This window comes from Nasonia vitripennis, chromosome 1 (genome assembly GCF_009193385.2).
Source record: "Nasonia vitripennis strain AsymCx chromosome 1, Nvit_psr_1.1, whole genome shotgun sequence".
Lineage (NCBI taxonomy): Eukaryota > Metazoa > Arthropoda > Insecta > Hymenoptera > Pteromalidae > Nasonia > Nasonia vitripennis.
This window is the reverse complement of record NC_045757.1, coordinates 10,173,704-10,194,591: the sequence shown is the minus strand read 5'-3', so window position 1 is coordinate 10,194,591 and position 20,888 is coordinate 10,173,704. Positions and strand designations below refer to the sequence as shown.

At 38.5% G+C, this 20,888-nt stretch overlaps 5 protein-coding genes and 1 long non-coding RNA gene across 9 annotated transcripts; 3 read left to right on the top strand and 3 right to left on the bottom strand.

Annotated features, from left to right (window-relative positions):
• Nucleotides 1-143: 143 nt before the first annotated feature.
• Nucleotides 144-3,567, bottom strand: LOC100119470 (anaphase-promoting complex subunit 5). Of its 2 annotated transcripts, XM_031931763.2 has the most exons (12): nt 3,552-3,567; nt 3,183-3,404; nt 2,953-3,099; nt 2,825-2,874; nt 2,373-2,740; nt 2,141-2,294; nt 1,886-2,067; nt 1,696-1,809; nt 1,492-1,621; nt 991-1,415; nt 632-899; nt 146-550 (listed from the first exon to the last, which is right to left on the bottom strand). In XM_031931763.2, the coding sequence occupies exons 3-12, from the start codon at nt 3,077-3,079 to the stop codon at nt 176-178; spliced, it is 2,193 nt and encodes a 730-aa protein (XP_031787623.1). In that variant the 5' UTR covers nt 3,080-3,099; nt 3,183-3,404; nt 3,552-3,567; the 3' UTR covers nt 146-175. The 2 variants fall into 2 exon arrangements, with proteins under 2 accessions (XP_031787621.1, XP_031787623.1); XM_031931761.2 differs by having other exon boundaries at nt 144-550; nt 2,953-3,404.
• Nucleotides 3,568-3,919: 352 nt separating this feature from the next.
• Snx16 (sorting nexin 16) lies at nt 3,920-6,504 on the top strand. Of its 3 annotated transcripts, none has more exons than XM_031922098.2 (5): nt 3,920-4,116; nt 4,384-4,665; nt 4,752-5,060; nt 5,162-5,289; nt 5,373-6,504. In XM_031922098.2, the coding sequence occupies exons 2-5, from the start codon at nt 4,390-4,392 to the stop codon at nt 5,425-5,427; spliced, it is 768 nt and encodes a 255-aa protein (XP_031777958.1). In that variant the 5' UTR covers nt 3,920-4,116; nt 4,384-4,389; the 3' UTR covers nt 5,428-6,504.
• LOC100119534 (b(0,+)-type amino acid transporter 1) lies at nt 6,183-14,926 on the bottom strand. Its single transcript, XM_003424973.5, has 6 exons — nt 12,891-14,926; nt 8,425-8,774; nt 7,907-8,114; nt 7,509-7,833; nt 7,009-7,424; nt 6,183-6,810 (listed from the first exon to the last, which is right to left on the bottom strand). The coding sequence occupies exons 1-6, from the start codon at nt 12,988-12,990 to the stop codon at nt 6,701-6,703; spliced, it is 1,509 nt and encodes a 502-aa protein (XP_003425021.1). The 5' UTR covers nt 12,991-14,926; the 3' UTR covers nt 6,183-6,700.
• LOC116417640 lies at nt 8,740-13,082 on the top strand. The gene is made up of 2 exons (XR_004227888.1): nt 8,740-8,853; nt 8,917-13,082. It is a non-coding gene; the product is annotated as an uncharacterized LOC116417640 (long non-coding RNA).
• Nucleotides 14,927-15,965: 1,039 nt separating the features above from the next.
• LOC100119570 (ZZ-type zinc finger-containing protein 3) lies at nt 15,966-18,922 on the top strand. Its single transcript, XM_001603267.6, has 4 exons — nt 15,966-17,483; nt 17,561-17,790; nt 17,867-17,998; nt 18,099-18,922. The coding sequence occupies exons 1-4, from the start codon at nt 16,586-16,588 to the stop codon at nt 18,348-18,350; spliced, it is 1,512 nt and encodes a 503-aa protein (XP_001603317.1). The 5' UTR covers nt 15,966-16,585; the 3' UTR covers nt 18,351-18,922.
• On the bottom strand, nt 18,654-20,863 carry LOC100119609 (queuine tRNA-ribosyltransferase accessory subunit 2). Its single transcript, XM_008217784.4, has 6 exons — nt 20,179-20,863; nt 19,938-20,084; nt 19,392-19,856; nt 19,102-19,304; nt 18,897-19,022; nt 18,654-18,813 (listed from the first exon to the last, which is right to left on the bottom strand). Exons 1-6 carry the CDS (start codon nt 20,293-20,295, stop codon nt 18,690-18,692), a joined length of 1,182 nt encoding a protein of 393 aa, XP_008216006.1. The 5' UTR covers nt 20,296-20,863; the 3' UTR covers nt 18,654-18,689.
• Between the last annotated feature and the right edge of the window lie 25 nt (nt 20,864-20,888).

Sequence of the window (20,888 nt, the reverse complement as noted above, 5' to 3'; positions counted from 1 at the left end):
TGCGCTGCGCTCGGGTTATGGTCGAAATAAACGAACGTCTCTGATCATTGCTCCCTTCAAGTCATAACGCAATTATAACTGCATATCAAGCGCGCCTTCGCTTGTGTAACAACCATAAAGATAATACACACGAAGCGTTTTGTAAAAAAGTTTTATTACCCCAACAAAATGTATATCAAAACAAAAATACATGATTCTTCTCCGTGGGAAATTGCTGGTCGAGTTGCTTGAACTCGAAGGCACACCTATTCCTCTCTTCGGGCATGCCAATCTCGTGATAAAACACGCTCAGGAGATAGAGCGTGCTTTTCAGTCTGTCGTTGGCCTCAAGCCTCTCGAGTATCTTTTTCGCTTTGAACAGTTGGTTTATCGCCTCAAGCATTATTTGCCGCTTGTGTTCGTTGTTAGTATGGTTTGCTGCGTTCGCCGATAGACACTTGGCGTAGGTGATGTGGGCTCGTGCCTGATCGTACAGGCCGCCGTGCGCTAGGATTTGGATTATTGGCTCGCGGACGTTGCGCATCGCCTGGTATGGCATTCGTAGTAATAGCTAGGATTTTAGAAATATTTTCAATTACGTTTTTTGTCTTGCGAGATAATCGCTTGATATTGTCGGAAGTATGTTTATTACCTGGACGTTAACGATATGCATATTGACTAGCGCTGCATAATAAGACAGGTGATTACTCGTGGCTATGTCTAAGGCGGAATTGAGCAAAAGAATTGAACTCGTTGCCGACATTGGTGTGCCGGTAGCCACCGAGCCGCACTTAATTTGACTGATTTGAAGTTTCACTCTAACTTTTTGCTGTGGCGTCAGGTCCTCCATTGCCTCGAGCTCGTAGGCAATTTTGAGAGCTCCTGGATAATCGTGTCTACCAAACAGAGCCTCCGTTTGTCTGGAACAAAAGTTAAAAAAATCAAACGAACAAACAGAATAGTTAAAAATGCACAAAACACTGTTAACAAAAGCAAAAACTACCAATTTACCTAAATTTACTTTCGACGGGATCCAAACTCGATATTTGAACGGCGATTTCCTCAGCAGCTGACCATTTTTCGTTCCTCATCAGTCTGGTAAACTCGTGCAGTTGGTCTGCCAGAGCCCAAATCCTGCTACTTGGTTGATTTGGAAACCTATCCTTAGCATGAGACAAAACAACGCTGGCCAGTGCGAACTCGCCCATCTCGTGCAGAATGTTAGCGACGGTGACCACAGCTTGGCAGGTCGAGGGTCCATTAAACATGAGCTTCTTTTTCTCACCAGAGTTAGAGAGTAACAACAATTGCCCGCATACAGAGGACATCACAGTCTTGCCATAATAAGCCCAAAGAGCCGTCCTCTCTGCATAGATCATAGACATGAGATCGATCATTGCACCCTGCCTATTCAGGACATCAGACTTGCTGAGAGTCTGAGAAAAATTAAAAGATTAAGATGACGCGGTTTAGTAGAAACTATTACTGACTTCAAAAAAATAATAAAATTACCTCAAAGACCAATTGGGGATTTTTGCCCTCCATTGCTGCGTTATGCGCTGAAGCAATTAGGGCTAAACTAGACGTGTGCAGCATGTTCAGTGTGGTAGATTTAGCTATCGACCTTTCAATCAGAGGACCCCTAAAATAAAATAATCTACTATTACAGAAACTGTACAATAATTTGAATCAGTGAAGTAATGAATTCATGCTCACTTGTTTTTATTTGTTAAATAATACACCCACGAATGTGCAAGTTGCAAACAAACGTTATCTCCTGCCTCCTGAGCCAACATAATTGCTTCTTTTAAGGCTAATTGAGCCAGCTCTCTAAGAGATGATTATTTTGATTTATAATGGTTTTTATATTAATTAATGTTGTAAAGTACAATTTTATAAGTCTTACTTGTAGCCAAACTGTGCGTGAAGTGCAGCCAAATTTAATGCAGCATATCTGAAGGTTCTTAATTTATCATCTGCTGATGGACGATTTTCTAGAGGAGTCAATCTATCAAAACAGTGGTATAAACTATCCAATGCTCCACAATACTCATTAACTCTTAAACAATTGAGATAACTTAGATAGTGCTAAAATGAAAAATTATTTGATCATACCACTTTGAGCTTCATTAAGTTCTTTTATCTTTATGAATTAACGTACCGCCTCGGCATAATAAGGACTACTGCTTAAGAGGTCTTTTACAAGGGCCTGCAATTCTGCAGGTGGTAAGGCTTTATGCTCATCAGTAAGAAGTGCATGAGCTTGTTGTGCGACCAGTAATTCAGCTTGTCTCCCGCCCCATATATTATTGTCACTGCAAAGAAAAATAATAGTTGGTTGATTACTTTAAATTTTGTTTACATTAATCTTGTTATTGAGCAACCAATTTCACCTTTGTAAAAAGGGACGTTGATTTTTAGAACTCAGAGGTAAAGGAGGACCAAACAAATCTGCATCGTTGAATTCTTTTATATCTTCAAAAAGAGCAACAATTTGGTAAAAAGATAGTTTTTCAAACATAACAATAGTTCTTCTCACATAGAGGCCAAGAACAGAGTGCTTATTTAACAAAGCCACATGAGGATTATCTATTAAAGGCTTAATTAAATTTCCAAGATTATCGAAGAGATCTAAGAGTTCCTTCACACCTTGTTCACAAGTATGATCTAAATCAATTTTTAGCTGACAACTCAAACGTTCCAATGCAAATTCAGATGAGTTAATCAAGCCAAATAAGCCCTTTTTATCTAAATCAGGAGACTGAAATGAAAGATTTGCAAAATTGATAAAATTCATATAAAAAAATAATTGCTTATCGATTATTGTAACAATAAATTATTGTACCTGTATCATTTTCAATGCAGCGATACAAAAGTCTCGCTTTTCTATGACAGCTGCAAAACAAAATGGTTTTTAATCTTTGCCATCAACAAAAAAGCATTAAATAGATATAAAAATAATGTGTTATTTACTTTTTTCAGCAATACTACTACCAGTGTAGATCTTAATACAAATCACTACCGCAACTTTGTAAGGGGTTAGACATTCCTTTTGGCTTTTCTTGCCTGAACCGTCAAGGCTTAAATATTCCTTATTCATGGTGCTCCTTATTATTTACGCTAATGTCAAATAAATATATTTACTGTACAATCGAAGAAAGACTTGAACATGATTTTTGAGTGCTAATCGCGCGTTTATTTACATGCACTCATTGTCAACTCCATTCTTGAATATTTCGAAATATATACAACAATCGTGTATGGAATTATCTGCCAAATGCAAGTTTAATGACTGTTATCTTACGTTTTTTACTAAAAGTGTTTATTGCGTACATTATTATCAACTAATAACACAATATTTATGATAACCGGCTACATATAGCCATTTGATGCTTTGATGCATTGCAGCATTTAGGAATCCTAACCTACAAATTGAAAGTAACATAAATGGATGACAAATGGTATGTATATATACTTATACCATGCGAGTATATTATTATGATTATGATGAATGATTATAATAATTGATTGTGCATATTTTACTTTAATTTACATTTAATATCACTACAAACCGTCATATGACATATAAATTAAAGATCAATCCAGTAACTTGTGCTGCCATATACGTTGTTTTTTTATTTTAACAAATTAATAAATAAATAAATTGGTTTACAATTCTAAATATATGTAAATAACTCAAGAATATCTTTAAAATTTCCCGCCTTAAATATTAAAAAATAATTGTGTCGGTATACAGAAGGCCTTGTTAACGACAACCTACTCAGGGTTCCTAACTTCTCCACACCATTTAATTTTACACGGACTTCATGGCGCTGCTGTATCTTACACCCTACTCAGGGTTCCTAACTTCACCACTCCGTCTACTTTTACACGTACTTCGTGGCGCTGATGGATACTTAACAAGGCGAATATGACGTATATACACATCTTTGTTTTACAATTGGGAGGTTATATAGACGGAAAACTACGGCAGCTGTCAACTTATTTATTTTCAATGTTTTAGTTATTTCGAAGTTGGTTGGTAAATTTGGATACAATGTGACATTGCCTAGGAGGAGTCAGTGTCTTTTTCAGACCTTTTTAATTTCCTCATTTTCTTCGCTTTTTTACTTGAAAGTAAAGTAAGTTTTTTATCTCTTACAATCTGACAGTGTTTTGGTATCTCTCTTTTGTTTATCTCAGCAACTTATTTTTTACATATGTGATGAGGCAGTGTTTTGCTTAACAAAGAGCTATTAGTGAGCTCAAACAAAGAAGATATTAAACTTAAGCCTCTGCGAATCTTGTAAATTAATAATTTAATAGGATTACAATATATATTACGATGCATAGATTTAGTATTTATAAGTTTTCTTAGTTAGAATTATTTTATACTGTTCTCAGTGCAAAATGTCGAGTTCGGAAGCAAGCATGGGTTGTGTTAGTGAAGTAACGTTGGCAATCAGCAAAGCAAAAGGACCACAGCAAGTAAACAATGTACGATCGCTTGATAGTCCAGATTCTACTTGCTCAGGAATTTCGAACTCCTTCACGGTTCAGCGCTTTGATTATACAGATGATGAAAGCCAGAATGGAAATTCAGAATTTCAGGAACCATCAAGCACAAATGACTTAAGAATACCCATTGTTGGATATGAAGTAATGGAAGAAAGAGCTCGTTTTACAGTAAGAATTAATTTGCATAATGATAGTATTTTACTTTAAAAATGGATACACGAATCAGACAATCATTGCTCATTACTATTCTATAGGTGTACAAATTAAGAGTAGAATTTAAAAACGGAGACTGCTGGTTTGTCTTTCGTCGTTATACAGATTTTGTGCGCTTATTTACTCAGTTACGACGACAGAAAGCCCCCATTTCCCACTTGTCTTTACCCAGAAAGAAATGGCTAGGTGACAATTTTGCTCCAAGTTTTCTTGAGGAAAGAATACGAGGACTCCAAGCATTTGTCAATGGATTGTTGAACAGTCCTGATTTGGTTGGCTTAGCTTGCGTTAGAGAATTTTTCTGTCTGGATGAACCTCCCGCATTGTCTGATACAGTTGAAGAATCTAGAGTAAGTAGAGCATACGAAGATATTTATAGAGCATAAAAACAGCAAAAAACATTTTTTTCTCTGTATGAAAAAGTGCAATAATTTTAATAATTATTTTGTAGGCCATTTTTGAAGCTTTAGAGGACACAATATATCATCTAAGGCAGCAATTGAGGGAAAGGGAAACTGCTCTGGCTGCTGAAACTAATCTTTGTAATGAACTGCGAAAGAAGCTTCACACTGTCGTAACGTAATAATAATTTGATAATAATACATTATTATTTAAAGTAAATTTTTTGTATCCAACAAGTTATTTTTTGTTTTATTTTTTAGGGAATCTCATACATGTCCAAACTGTGGTGCAAACAACAATTACGTTGAAACTTAATAATTTCAAGAATTAGCTATAGATATAGGTAATGTTTTTCAAAATAATAGTGGACAATTACGTTTCAAATGAGAACGTATTACTGGCAACATCACTAGCTTTACAAAATAGATAGGGCTTTGGATACTGGTCTGAAGAGGAAGACTGATTGTCTCATAAATTCCAGATTTGATATTAGCAACTATATAAATTTTACTAAATTAGATATTTTCTAGATGGCCTTAAATAATACTGCCTTAATAATGGGACCTACCTTTATGTGCCTTAGTACTATTGCAATGTATTTTTTAAGGGTACTAGCACACGATTTTCTCATAGATAATTTATTTACACGATGATATATATTGTATACTTTTAGATGTATATGTTTTGACGTTCCGAGTACCTACAATTTTTAATTGTACGGTTGTATCTATAAATGGCAAGCTATTTTTATTAAGAATGCGTTTGCTACGTAGAAACAGAAAGGGTTGTGCAAGTGTTAGCATACGAATGATGCAAAGATGCAAACATTTTTTAAATAATTCAAGAAGTATACAAGAAGCTATAGTTATAATCGTTCTGTTACCTATTATTACTCCACATGGTGGTTGTTACTCTCTAGAGAGTAAAATAATACGATTATATCGTATATTTTTGTACATGCGCATTGATTAAGTTAAGTGTTTAATATTGAACAGAGACGAAGTTTGAAAAATTGTACAAAACGGAATATTAGAATTGGATCATGCATGGTCAAAAATTCAAAACAAAAATTTCAAAGAATAAGGAAGATAAGTTTATTAATTTTATAAAAATACCAAAATCCATTTAACAACTCAATCGCGTACAATTTTATAAAAATGGATTTACACAATTACGTGCGCCGCTCTCTCTCTCTCTCTCTCTCTCGCATCTTCCAATTATACTCAAACGGAGAAATAAACTCTATAGTAAGTATATATTTAAAAAAAACAAAGATAACAGAGATATTTTATTGTAAAAAATGTCCGCTGCGTCGGTTGTGTACATTATGATACATATTTATGTATTTATACAATATTTATAAGAGTAAAAAAAGGAGACTTTTTTATTTCATATGGACGGTGTTCGCTTTCGTCATTTCTTTCCGCCTGTCCCTCTCCACGCTGTCCGAAATATACAACAAAACACGGAGTATAAATGCGGAACACCTTATATCGGTTGAATTTTTCACTCTCACAGCCTCTCGTTGGGAGTTTATACACTTGGCTGCATAAGTGAGTTGTATTTCGTTGGAAGTCTTCTTTCTTCTCTAGCTGGCCGCCTTGGTCAGCTTTTTGCTCGCGGCCTCGTCGCTCTCGCTCTCCACCTCGTCCGGCGCGACGACCATGAACAGCATTTGGACTAGATACGTGAGTTTACCTGCAACGGATCGATAGAATAACGCTTTTATTGTTTCTTGGGCAAACATGGTTTTTTCACTGCTTGACAAGTGCGGCGTATCGGCCGTTTTTCACAACGATAAATATGACCATAGCTTCTTTTTGCTAACAAATTTAATATGTTACCGATCAGGTAATCTTCAAAGTATACGTAAACGTCATAGCCAAAGAAACTTACGTGCAAACCTGCTCTTCCTCTTCTTGTAGACATAAAAGTGGTAGATCATACATCCGAGCAGTATAAAGAAGAGGACGAAGAGATACATGAGCGACGGGTTATCGATGATGGGCATCACCGTCAGAAAGATGGCAATGAAGAGCACGAGCCAGGGTATGAAGATGGGCACGCGGTAGGGCCTCTTGACGTCAGGCTTGGTGCGACGCATAATGATGAGGGCGACCATCGAGAGGCCGTAGAACACCCAGATGAGGAAACTGGCGAAGTCGATGAGCTTGAGGATATCGCCGACGAGCATGAAGAACAGACTGAGCAGACCCTGGAGCGTGACCGCAGCCGCGGGAGTCATTCGCTCGTAGTGCACCCAGCTGAAGAAGCTCGGCACGTGGCCCTCGCGACCCGCTACGTAGCACAGTCTGCAACAAAGAGAATTTCGTTTTGCATTGTTGCCGCGTGAGAATTTTTGCGTGAGAGCTCGGCATTGCTAGTTAAAGTCGTACCTGGCAACACCGAACTGCAGACTGAGTGCACACCCGAAAGTCGAGAGAGCGACTCCAAGGGGAATGGCGAAGATGAGCCACTCGGGCAAGACGTTTTTCGCCCAGAGTATGGCGACCGTCGGTGCACTGATCATCTCTTGCACGGGAATCGCCGACATGTACATGAGGTTCATCGAGACGTAAAGGACAGTGATGATGGGGACAGCTATCACGATGCTAAGCAGGATGTTGATCTCGGGTCGCTGGACCTCCTCGGCCACAACCGCTGCGGCTGTCCAGCCATCGTATGACCAGAGACCGCCGTAGAACGCCAGGGCTATCTCGCCTGCAGGAAAAAAAGAGCGTTCATTTTTCGAAGCTGAACTTTACACTGGAATGCGCAGGGATTACAGCCTTACCTGGCTTGGTCGTCGTGTTGAAGAAGGGATCGCTGAGTAGTTCGGTGTGTCCAGTGGCCAGCCACCAGATACCACCGACGATCACGAGAATGCAGGCCGCGATCTTGCAGACGGTGAAGACGTTTTGCACTTTCACGAACAGCTTCACACTCCTCAAGTTGATGTAGACTATCAGGCCTAACGCCAGGATGGCGATGAGCTTCTTCACCTAAAGAAGTATCGACGAGTTTCGATGAATTAATACAGAACGTGCGCAGAAGAATGTCGAGCGGCAAGTAGCTAGAGGTCGAGTTTAGTCAGACAAGGGTAGGTATACCTCGTTCCTTTTCTCGCGGTGATAATCGGTGTCGCGCATTAGGGCATCGATTTTGCCCCACCGAAGCAAGCAAGCTTTTCATTTGCGTGTTATTTTTGGCGCCTCGCTCCAGCTACAATCGATCGCAACGTAATAACCGAACAACACGCGACGCATAATATACTGCTTTTTTCTTCATTCCTAAAAACACGACTCCACTCACATGATCCCAGTGCTCACGCGTGAGCTCGCCGACGTAAGGCTCGAACGGCTGGACGAAGTACTCGGCGAAGGTGAGTATGACGACGGCGACCTCGGCCGGCCTGAGCACGAAGACGAAGACCCAGGAGCAGATGAAGGCCGGCAGTGGGCCGAAGTATCTGTGCAGCGGCGAGAACGCGTCCATCAGGTAGGCGTACTCGGCGCCGGAACGGGGCACCACTGCGCTCAGCTCGGCGAAGGCCAGGGCTCCGAGGAGGGACAGGATGCCGCATACGATCCATATTATCAGGCAGAAGCCCACCGAGCCCGAGTGGGCCAGTGCGCTCGCCGGTGAGACGAAGATTCCCGAACCTGGAATTGAATATACCGATTGATTGATTTATCCAAGCTTGTAGGCGTTATTATTATTATTCATTTTTGTTTGCCAAAAGTAAGCTGATTTATTGCAGTTGCTGATAAATGAAAAAATTTATATTAATTATCTATAATTCAGCTCTTTTTCAGAAGGCTACTTACTACCAATCTATGATTTACATCTGGGGGATGTCGAAAAACCATGTGATTGTATGAATGATTTAGCATAACAAGGATAAAATTTGCATTCAAACATTTGCATTCAGAAAAATGTTCAAAGGACGTCCAAAAAGCCCGACGCAACATGAGTCGAATATTCAGACTGTTCTAAAAGAGGAATTAAAGACATGCATTTCGATGCACCAAGGTTTCCAAGGTTTTCCGGCCAGTGAAACGCTCACACCCATAGGGAATGTATAGTTAGCATAGTTGGAACTGGTGTAGAAACAGCTGCGTGTGTACACCTCGTCGGAAAATATATCGCTTATATATCGCATCGGCACCTATAACCCAAGCTCGCTGCATTTCCAATTACCTCGCGAGTGAAATTAACGCTCATTATTCCGATTCCAGTGAGCGTTGATTGGTTGAAAGTTTTGCATAGCTGCACTTGAATATCCCGTTGGTAGGAATCTCATCTGGTTGATTCGCAAACGCTGCTTCGAATTATCGATTGTGCAGTAATATTTTTACTTATTTATACATCTCGGATTCGCGGAGCGACCCGAAATCAGCTTGTACATACGATAAGTTCGAACGAGTTTTTAAACATATTATTATCTATACGTTTTAGTTACTACTGAGATTAACGATTGCTATGGCTACCAGATCCAGTTTTGAAAATAATCTGAGAGAAATCAATTTCGAATTCTCTTCCTAGTATGAGATGTACTATACACGAAGTCGAGTGCATAAGCTTAAGTGAAATATTGACTATAATAAATCATACGCACGGCGACGCAGTGGAATTAAAAACGACCTTTGCATAAAACGAAGTAAGTGCAACAATATTCAGGCAATTAAGATGCAGAGCAACTATCCATTCAATCACTTCATACAAGCTCTCAATTCCTAATCAGATTTCAACGTGATCTAATTAATTAAAATGGAGTATCGAGTATACTAAAACTAATTATAACTTGTACGTACTTTCCTCGTGATCCCACGTCACATCGAGAACCTCGATCGCTTCTTGCGTAGACTCACTATTCCAAAACTCATATCCAAAAATATACTCCTCGTCCCGTCATCCCCCACGTGAGCCAGACGGTAAAGATCCAATCGAGACTACTGTGTATATATACACTCGTATTCGAGCAAACAAAGAAACGGGCTATCGAAATAAGCAAAAGAGTCGTGGATTCGCGGGAAAGCCGAGACGTTGCGTGTCGAGGAGCACGACGCCTCGTGTATGACGTGTGATCGCGCTCACGTGAAAATTCGCGGGCAAATACAGCTTCGTCAATTAAAGTCTACGTTACAACGAGCTAATTTGTACGCGAGAATTTTTTTAGAGGTGTATGTGGATAGTCGTTATGGGGCAAGGGACCCGCTGACTATGGCAATGCTTGGCTGCAATTTTTGGGAAAGGAATGTATTTGCTTAAGTGTTAACGGCTGATGAAAGTTCTTCGGTTATGTCCAGGATAATATTCTAAATATGTCACACACAATGTATGTTTGCGTTGAATTGACGACGACTGCTGTCACGAGTTGCTGATTTTTCAGCTTCGATGCTGAGGTTTGCTGTTCTAGTCAAATAATATTATTCAAATGTAAGACATGTTTCCGCGCATTAATCTTTGGCTGACAAGTTAGAATGGAGTGTGCAGTAATTAATACGATATTTTATTAATTAAAGATTAATTATATCCAGCACGTGCGCGTTCTTCTACATAGTCAACATAAACAACGAGTATACAATTACCAACGTATTTTTGCAACTGTATCATTGCTCAACGACTTTTTGCATTCTACATTCACTCGACCCTTGAAAAAAAAAATCCCCGTTTAAACATATAGCTTAATTGCCAGTTGCACACGTGCGTTATCCTCGCGCGCAGAATCCTCCGCCGCGATGAAAACCATCTCTATGAACTGGCAAAGCGGCAATCATTGAGTCTACTTGGAGATTTCTCTCTGTTCGTGTCTCGCGATTGTGGTTATGCAATTGAGCTGCGTGCGGCGAAAAAAACGATATATCCTTATCTCCACCGATGTTTTATTTCGTTTGCATTGATATAGTATTAGTGTCATAGATTAATCGTCGTTTTGCAATTTATTGAGTCATTACAATAACGAGTTTTTTTTTTGTTAACATGAGAATTATGCTTGATTGTATCGGATTGAAAGCCGTATAACGTTTGTTATTATTATTATATTATACTCGCTTTGACAGGCCTGCGTTGACGTTTTGAATATAGTATAATGTTTTTGTGCTGTATAATATAATGTTCAGTGTATGTGCATCAACTATATCGCCGTTAATTAAAAGCTGAATGATATATTATCAAAGCCAAATTGATATACGCGTGTGTACCTGCAATAATTCATCGTAATGATACGCGCAAACAGAAAATCAGCCATACAGTAGCGTTGATTTATGCTTTCAAAAATTCATTCGCGGAAATAATTAATAACAAATTTTTCACTCTTTATTCCTTCTAGATTATAAGTTGACCACAGCTGTATATTTCATTTGCTTCTGATAAGAAAATAAACACAACTCGCGTGCATCGTATCATATTGATAAATAATGAAAATCGCAGCAGATCTCGCGCCAGCAACGAAATCCAGAGGATAAAAAAATTACGCTTGAACAATTATAGGCTCGCCCAAAATCGAATACGACATTCTGATCTCACAAAAGCTCGCGCGGCACCTAATCCAATTCATCCAAATCACATCACATTAGCCGCACTTCCCGGTACGTACTCGTACATAAATCCAAATCGAGCGTGGAATACGCCGCAGCGTCTTCCAAAGTCGTCCTCGTCTCTTCAATTGGCTCTAATGTATGTACACACACACACACACACTGCAGGACGACGTGGGAAGAAGCTCATGTGCTCGGTCGCCAACACGAAACGAGGGAATTACAATGTATTAAGACATTATGAAAGCCAGGGGATATTCTATTATACACGACTCTAATAATAGAATGTGTCTTTTCTTTTTTTGTTGGCATTACGACATATATTGTATATGGCCCGTTGAAATTCCCGATGGTCGACTCGCGGGGAATATCATTATACGACTGATCGCGTGAGGCAAAAGTATTCGGCGATGCTCTTATCGCTCCGCTGCTGATGCTCGTCTGACTAATCGAGGCGAGTGAACAAATTTTAAATGACTTTCATTTTTGGACTTTGGGAGGTCTTATCAATATAGCCGAAATAATATTTGAGGGAATCTGAGGTGCCCACACCATGTGAATGCGATTAGTTTGAATATTACGGTTTTTTTTCATAAGAATGCAACCGAGTCTTTAATTATTCCGAAATGATGATACACGCCGAAATCAAGAATGTATAAGGTATTGAGCAACGGGAGCAGTGCGTAAACGCTCGGAACTGCTGACACGCATGCATTTTGTGCAATTCCGCAAATTTTCGGGCCCGACCGTCATCTCTTCGACGCTTACCCATTATACTCAACATATATACTTTTTGAAAACTCCTCGCGTTTTATCTTTGAGCAAAGCTATTGCGGATGGATCTTTCGAGACGCACGTGCGCTCAGCTCATTCACCGGCGCGAACGCAACGACTCGCTCTTGTTGACTTGAGCTATATTATATTTTAAAGCTATCGACGACGTTTAAAACTAGAGAACCGGTTATACTTTATCCGTATACAAACATTGTTTATGATAAGATAAGAGTGTCATATGCATGAAAAAGAAAAACGTTTTCCCGTTAACGGAATGAGCAATTTCGGTCTATGCTTGGAAAATAATCGAAGCAAAAATGCGCATAAACGTGTCTTATCGCATTGGAGACAAACTTTCCATACGTATGTAACTATCGAATTAGCCGCGCATTATTCAACACATACTTAATACGTTCTGTGAGCTGTGAGCAAAAAGTAAACAAACATAAGATCGAGCAAATTTACCGATCATAACGGCGGCGATCATGCTGATCGCGCTCATCAGTCCGAGTTCCCTCTTCAGTCCCACCTGCTCCACCTCGTCTTCCTTTTTCGCCTTCGACATGTTCGTGCAGTAGAAAATCAACCAAAATTAAGCCACGAATTTATTCTCTCCAGTCCATTCGGTTCCCGGCGACGCTCTTCTTCGGTTTCCAGCTTTCGTTCGAAAATAAATTCTTCCGCAAGCATCGGACACGGTCGTGCGCGCGCGCGTGTGTGTGCGTGGTACTATTACGGAATCGCGACGAGGAACATCGCGCGCGAGCTTGTAGCCTGGCGAGCGATCGAGCGAGACTGACGCTGGTAGCGCTTCGAACCGGCGCCTATACACGTCCCTCTCACTCGCTCTCTTGTCTTTCTCGTGCGCTATTGCACTGAAAAAAAACGCAGTCGTTTCTGCTGTAAAGTCCGGCAGTTTTAACCGTTCTGCCACCGTAACGACTGTTCAGTAAAAGTAACGGTGTGCGACTGGTAATTTTGGCGAGTCGCGACTCGTAAAATTGGTCGCTTACGCGGGACACCAGCAAAAACTGTCTTCGTACAATGACGGATTACTGGTGCGAGTTCAGTTAAAATGGTTGTGTGTGTGTGTGTTTTTTTTTCAGTGTGATAAGGAACGACGCTTACGAAAGCACGTGGGTTGAACGTATGTTGGGGGAGCTTTTCCGAATGGGGGGATTTTTTCGATTTTTTTACCGGCGGCAGGTGGGTTTGGGAGTGACGCGAGTGCGCTGCGATTTGCAGCATTTTCATAAGCGAACCAGCTGATGTGCATAATGAAGATAATGCGCTGGAGTAACATTGTTACATGGTTCGATGAGAATTGTTCATGCTGCGTGAGTTAATATTAAGTGCCGATTAATTAATTTATTTCTTTTGTATCCACTATGTATAGATGTGATCTTCGATTGTCTTTAAATTGCGATATAATGCTTGATTATACCCAAGTATACAGAATCACATTTAGATAATTAGGTCACATTGAGTCTGATCACCGAACGGTAATCGGAATGCGATAATCGAAGAGAGCCAACTAAATTTATAGTTAGTTATCTTCTTTCCTATACCGTGTCTACGTGCATCGTTATTCGTTATCAAAGTTTTCATGCCACAGGTTCCTTATACGGAAAGTTTCGAATGTTTAACCAAAATTTCACTCTTCATGATTTCGATCATTTTTTACCCCCAAGACTTGTTGCTCAGACTATCAAGAACTATATTGACAAAAATATAGTGCGCAGTATGTCTACATTCTCGCAAATAATACTCATCGTGAACAAGTCTATTGGACTGCACTTCGCTGCGGTAAAATGAATTGCGTTCTGCAGTCTTATCGGACGCTCGTGCGAAGCTCACGGCGAATTACGTGTGCATACGACGACGCTGTGAAAGGATTATCGTCGATTGGCAATGTCGTCAATCGTCTGTGATTGAGCGGGGAATGCACTTTTTGAGTCTGACGTCTATATGTTTCGGAATAATTCTCGCTCTTCGGAATAATTTATCCTTAAATAATCGGCATGCGATTGTTATTGCGCATTTTTTACCGAACATAAATATTACTATATTTTTAAATTTATTTATAGATTTTGATAATTTTTACGTTGTGGGTAAATATTTTCTACTTTAAAACTGCTGCTGTCGGGGGGAGATAGGGATGCACTGCCATTTTCGTGTTCTAACCGAATTGCATTCAAGAATAGTAAACGCTAACAAGTTCCGCCATACTACGCGTTGTAACAATCGGCGCTAAACATTCATACCTTTCATTGGCCTACAATACACTGTGTCAGCTTTGTACTTCACACGTCTGACGATAAGATACCTGATATGAAAAAAAGAAATGAATTTTTTACTTCATCATCTATCTATAGCTTCTAATTTACAACTACGTCAAAGACCTTCTATACTGTTAGCTTTGCAAAGAACTATTCGTCTATAATCTTTTTCCAAGAATATTATGTAACACATAGATCATGTGTTTAAACTGGTTGGGTCGAAAAAAGAATTTTATTGAAACGTCTACGGATTTTCGTTCGTTTTGTTATTCGAAGATCGTCTTTACGCGATATCAGGAACGATAACATATAAGTACGACGATTTATCGAACCATCACTGATATATTTTTATTTTCAACTTTCAGAGATTTAGCGGATTTAAAGCGGAGTTTATTTTAATTTAGCGGTGCGAATGTAATTATGCATATGCAATTTGGCAACAAGCGCTTAAAAGGCTTCCGAGAAACTGAATGAAGACGACTAGACATATACGCCGGCGCGCCTCTAAAGTACTCATAATCGAATTACATAGAAATGTTGTTGGGTCCCTATACGAATGATTCAATTACTCGTATAATGTAGCCTTTTGTACCCATGCTAAACCCTAAAGTACAAAAATCGACGTAAAAAAGTCCGAATTTCGCAATTTGTACTTAAGAAAAGTTGAGATTGTAAAATTTGTACCTTAAAATTTCTAAAAGAGAGTTTTTGTACTTTTGCCAAAGAACAAATTATTGATTTTAATCTTTGTCAAAGTACAGACTGCTATTTTTGTACTTTGAAATTTCTTGTGACAATTTCAAAGGTTCAAAAGAGTAATTTTGCACTTTTACCAAAGATCAAATTATTGATTTTAATCTTTCTCAAAGTACAGACTACTCTTTTTGTACTTTAAAATTTTTTGCAACTATTTCAAAAATTCAAAAAAGTGATTTTATACTTTGAAATTGTCACAAGAAATTTCAAAGTACAAAAATAGCAGTCTGTACTTTGACAAAGATTAAAATCAATAATTTGTTCTTTGGCAAAAGTACAAAATCCCACTTTTCAACTTTTTAAATAGTGGCCAGAAATTTTAAAGTACAAAATCAGCAGTCTGTACTTTGACAAAGTTTAAAGTCAATAATTTGATCTATTGAAAAGTACAAAATCTCTCTTTTAGAAATTTTAAGGTACAAATTTTACAATCTCAACTTTTCTTAAGTACAAATTGCGATATTCGGACTTTTTTACGTCGATTTTTGTACTTTAGGGTTTAGCCAGGAATTTCGAATTAGCCATAGTTATGTTATTTTGTCATTCATTAAAAGCTTCTCACTGTGTGTGTGTGTGTGTATTTCCCAAAATATAAAATGATTGCCATGAATTTTCATGTCCAACAACGATGAACGGAGACGATGTCTCACAATATAAGTATAAATGGATTTATTCTATTGTTACATGGTCAAAATAACAAATTACTGCTTGTTTTGATCACATAGGTAAGTACTTTAATTACACACTTTTACAGCAATTCAATTTTCCACCGACCAATGGCACCAACTTTTTTCGTTGGCTATAAGTATACGGTTGGCCAGAGTGCTTATTTACGCTCAACTTTCTAACCTCAAAATAATCACGTGAAAATTTGTAAACAACCTCGTACAGTGAAGTTGGAACACCGGTTTTCCAGCCTTATTAGAATGATTTGGCGAGACGATATATCTCAACAAATCAGGCAAAAGTTTAAACTGAAATCCCGAGTGTCAGCTCGTTCGAGCCAATGTAGCTGACGAGGTTCGACAAGGCAGAATCGATGTAAAAAAATTTAGGCCTATGTAGATAGTTTAGTTAGTTTAGTTTTTCTTATAAATCTTTGGCGACAATTGGAATTGGTGAAAAATGGAGTCCTCGGATCTCATAGAAGTGGATGACTCAAGTGAGCCACCTGGGACTTCAATGCCCTGCTTGCCATTAGAAATATTCTCCACCTACAATCATGCTGCTGCTTCAACAACTTGTCACCAAGAGGAAGTAGTTGCGACTAATGGTATAAAAGAGGAAGAAGATGCCTATGCAGAGGTTGCTGCACCAGAGGCAAAAAACGAAACACTGGCTGATATACTATCTGATCTTCCTTCTGAAGTATTGACCAGCTGTGGCCCTGAAGAAGCCTTTGCATCCAACTATAGAGAAAAGATATTTCCACGTAGTAGGCCACCCGGTGCTCCAGTCACTGAGCCTACAACTTCAGTATTTCATGAGGAAGAAGTTATGGATCCTGATGACAACTTTTACTTTGAGTCTGATCATTTAGCCCTAAAAGGAAACAAGGATTATAGAAACCTTTTGAAAGTTGTTGTCACTCTTCAAGCACAGCGTACTCAAGCAATAAAGGATTTGGACGTGCTTCTAATGGAGAAGAAGAAGGCATTGGAGGATCCCATAGCTTACGTAGCAAAATTGCAAAGTGGAGATCTGCCCGAGTATCCTGGTCCACAAAAAATAGCAGAACTGCCAGAGATCGACTGGACTAAGTACAATGTAGCCCAGCCAGATGGTAATATGAGGCCCCAAACTCGGCATGCTAAAACTGCACCTCAGCCCAGAGATAATGCTGCTCAAGAGGAGGAAGGTGAAAAACTGCTAATTCGAGGTAGAGCCTTTGATGAAAGTAAACCCGAGACTTTTAATAAATTGTGGACAACGGATGAACAGAGGCGATTAGAGGAATTACTCATAGAGTATCCTCCTGAAGAAGTTGAAATGCGACGTTGGACTAAAATTGCTAATGCTTTAGGTGAATGCATTCAATTTAAATGTTACTGCTATTATTAATGTGAGTTTGCAGTTTCTAATCAAGATTGATGTTTGCAGGAAATCGTACACCTAAACAAGTATCTAGTAGGGTTCAAAAATATTTTTTAAAACTCACAAAAGCTGGACTACCAATTCCAGGCAGAGGGCCAAAGGTCAAAAGTGAACTGAGAAAAAGTACTAGTCGTTACAGAAATCAATCTTTGCTTAAAAAGTCAACATTTTTTCCTCATGAACAACTTCTTGATGAAATCAAAAAGGAACCTATTACAGAAGAGTTGATGATTTCTGTGAGTTAATCAGAAATATGGTTGTCATTGCTAATTTACAAAAATACTCTATAACACATTTCTCTCTCTTTCTTAGGATGATTCAACGCCTGCTACAAGTGTTCCAGAGGAAAATCCTGAACAAAGGCAAATCGAATTATTGCGGCAAGTTAAAGTCGAAAAGGATACAGATAATGAAGATTCAAATTATCATAATCTTGGATACAAGGTTGATATATTTTTAAAACTATTCATTCATTAAATTTACCAAAATTCACTAATGCCTTTGTCGTTCTAATATATTTTTTCTCCCTATTAAAACTATGCAGTGTTATATTTGCTGCGAAGATCCTTTGAAGGGCATAAGATGGCATTGTGAAGTATGTCCAGACGAGGTTGATTTGTGTTCGGACTGTGCCATTGCTCAACTCGAGGCTGAAGACCCAATTCATCCGTCGACTCACACGCTCACGGCAGTTCGACCACCCAAGTACTCGCAATGCTATGACGCGGACTACCTGCCGCAAAACTTCAGTACTACCTCGTACAACTACTTAGATCCTAACTTTTTACCTGAGTAGTAGCTTAGGATAATAACATAAACACGTTTTTTGAAATTATTTTGGACAAATACAAACATCTTGAATTATGATAATTTAGACTTTTTGTATTTGCTATTAATCTCTATATATTTGTAATCATGCTATTGTCCACAAAAGAGTGAAAAGGTCTAAATCAATAATATGAAGTTTCTATAAAGAAGGATAAAATGGGGACAGGGAGTAGAATTGTAGTCTTTTATAAACTTCAGATTAAAAGAAGGTTTAGTTTGTACAAAATAATTTTGCTAAACTGAAAAAATTGTAAATAATGATAGAGATATATTATTTTTTATATTAAAAATACCTTTATTTGAAAAATCATGATTGTTCAATCATCTGCGAAAATTTCACGTAAATTTTATTTCGAAATTCGTGAAAAGTTCCATTTTTTATATGCTGCCGGATAGCTTTGAAGAACTCCATGTAATGATGAGTATTGTGTCTAGAAGAATAGATGTTGGTATATTACAAATCAAGATCTAGAAACGTTATATTTTATAATTTTTTAATAAAGTTGATACATACATCATCAGGAGTACCTCTGCTAGTAATTCTTTGGTCTGTATGAGGTGATTTATATATGCTTTGGTGTGGTTTTTACAAGTTAAGCATGAACATGCTTTACAGATAGGTTCAAAATCTTCTACATATCTGAAATCAATGATGCATTTATTATTCATTCTGAAAAGCTATAGAATATTTGAACAACCAAATAAATGAGTTATTTTACCTTTTCTCAGAAAGATTTATCAAGGCACTTCTTTCTCCATGTTTACAATCATTGCATAAGAAAGTTAAGGCTTTTGACTGTTCTGTCATTAAAAATGAATACGAGGAATCAAATACATCTATGCCCAAGTCAACTAAATCTAAAATGGTTGGTGGGTTCCAACAACCCATCAGAACACGGAGTTTATCCATGGGAAGTAAATTCTGCAGATGAAAATAATTTTACAAAATACAGTAAACTAATGTCACAGAGTCAATTGTATTGTATTTTAAGTTAATGCTTATACTTACAAGAGAATGTTCAATCACAGGTTTAATTTGATCTATGCTAATATTTTGTACTTCAATACCATTTTTGTGTAGTCCATCAATCATGTATCCAAGAAGTGGTTTACCTTCCATATACTTTATGGATTTCTCTCTGGCCTGAAGATTGTACCCGCCCTCAATGGAGCCTAGGAAACCCTTGTTCTTCAGTATATCAGAGGCCAAATGTCGTGTAAGGCACTTTTCAAACAACACTTTGCTCCTCTCTATGGTTTTGCTAATTCGCTTTGAGCTACTATCTTGATCCGTATCCCCATCGCACAAGGTAACGTACATATCTGGTTTAAAAATTTCTGCTATATTCATATATCTATCAGGAGTGACCGTGGATCTTCCATTCCTGGACCACACAGCAATGGATTGGTTTTTTTGATAACCTGAATTCGTAGTTTCCGATGGGTCTTGAATACTCAAGAAAAATGGGTATTCCTACAATTGCATTTTCGCGTCATCATACAGTATAATTAAATAAGATGGAGATAAAACGATTATCGTGCTGTGTATGCTGACCTGCATGCTGACATAATCATTGAAGGATTCGAACTGCTTGACGAAATCCGTCATGAAAATAGTCGACGGCAGCGATGTCAACAAAAACTGCTGCTCCTCTGTCAACCTTTTGAACACATCCTTGCTCAAATGTGGGACGCTGCCTCTCTGAAAATAACGCCCTTTGATTAAGCACACTTGGTCAACTAACCCATGCTATCGATGAGTAAGAAAGATTTAATCCAGTTTTTATTGACGTTACTCTTGTATACAGAAGCAACAGAGGCGTTTCAAAAGACAGATTAGGCAGCCTTTCGATCTCCGTCAGTGTTCCCAGCCGAGGCGTGCATCGCGTCAATGATGTCGCGCAGAACTTCATGTTTCCTTTTGAACGTGATAATAAACAATATCGTAACAAAAAATATTAGCAAGAAAATATCGAGACACGTGAGCTTCGTTACTCATCGCCGCAGTCCACTCAGCGCGAGCTCAGCACAACACACTGCGGCTCGCAGCGCAGTGTATGATGCAACGTATCGTTTTTGAGGTTATGCGGATTGCAGCATGTACTGGGCGTTATGGGCGTTATGGCGTACCTACACTCCAAAAACCACGTGGGATTACTTTTTAGCGGACGACGTGACGACGGTGTTCCGCATGACTGGTTTACAAGCTGCATCAGTAGGAACATGGTAGGGGGTTTGATTGTTGGAAATAAAACCAATAACAGCAAATGGCTAAGAATCAATTAAAGCAGGGTCAAAAATAATTTTTTTCTTGTTCACTTTGCTGTTTTCGACGTCTATATGCAGGACATGATTGACGATACAATAATTATAGAAAGGCCTTTGTATAATATTGATTATATCTAGAATCAATATTACAATAACGTTGATCCTTTTTTAATATTCGTTCACAATTGATATGCTGTGATAATAAATACTTTGTAAGAGACAGGCCTTATGTTTAAAA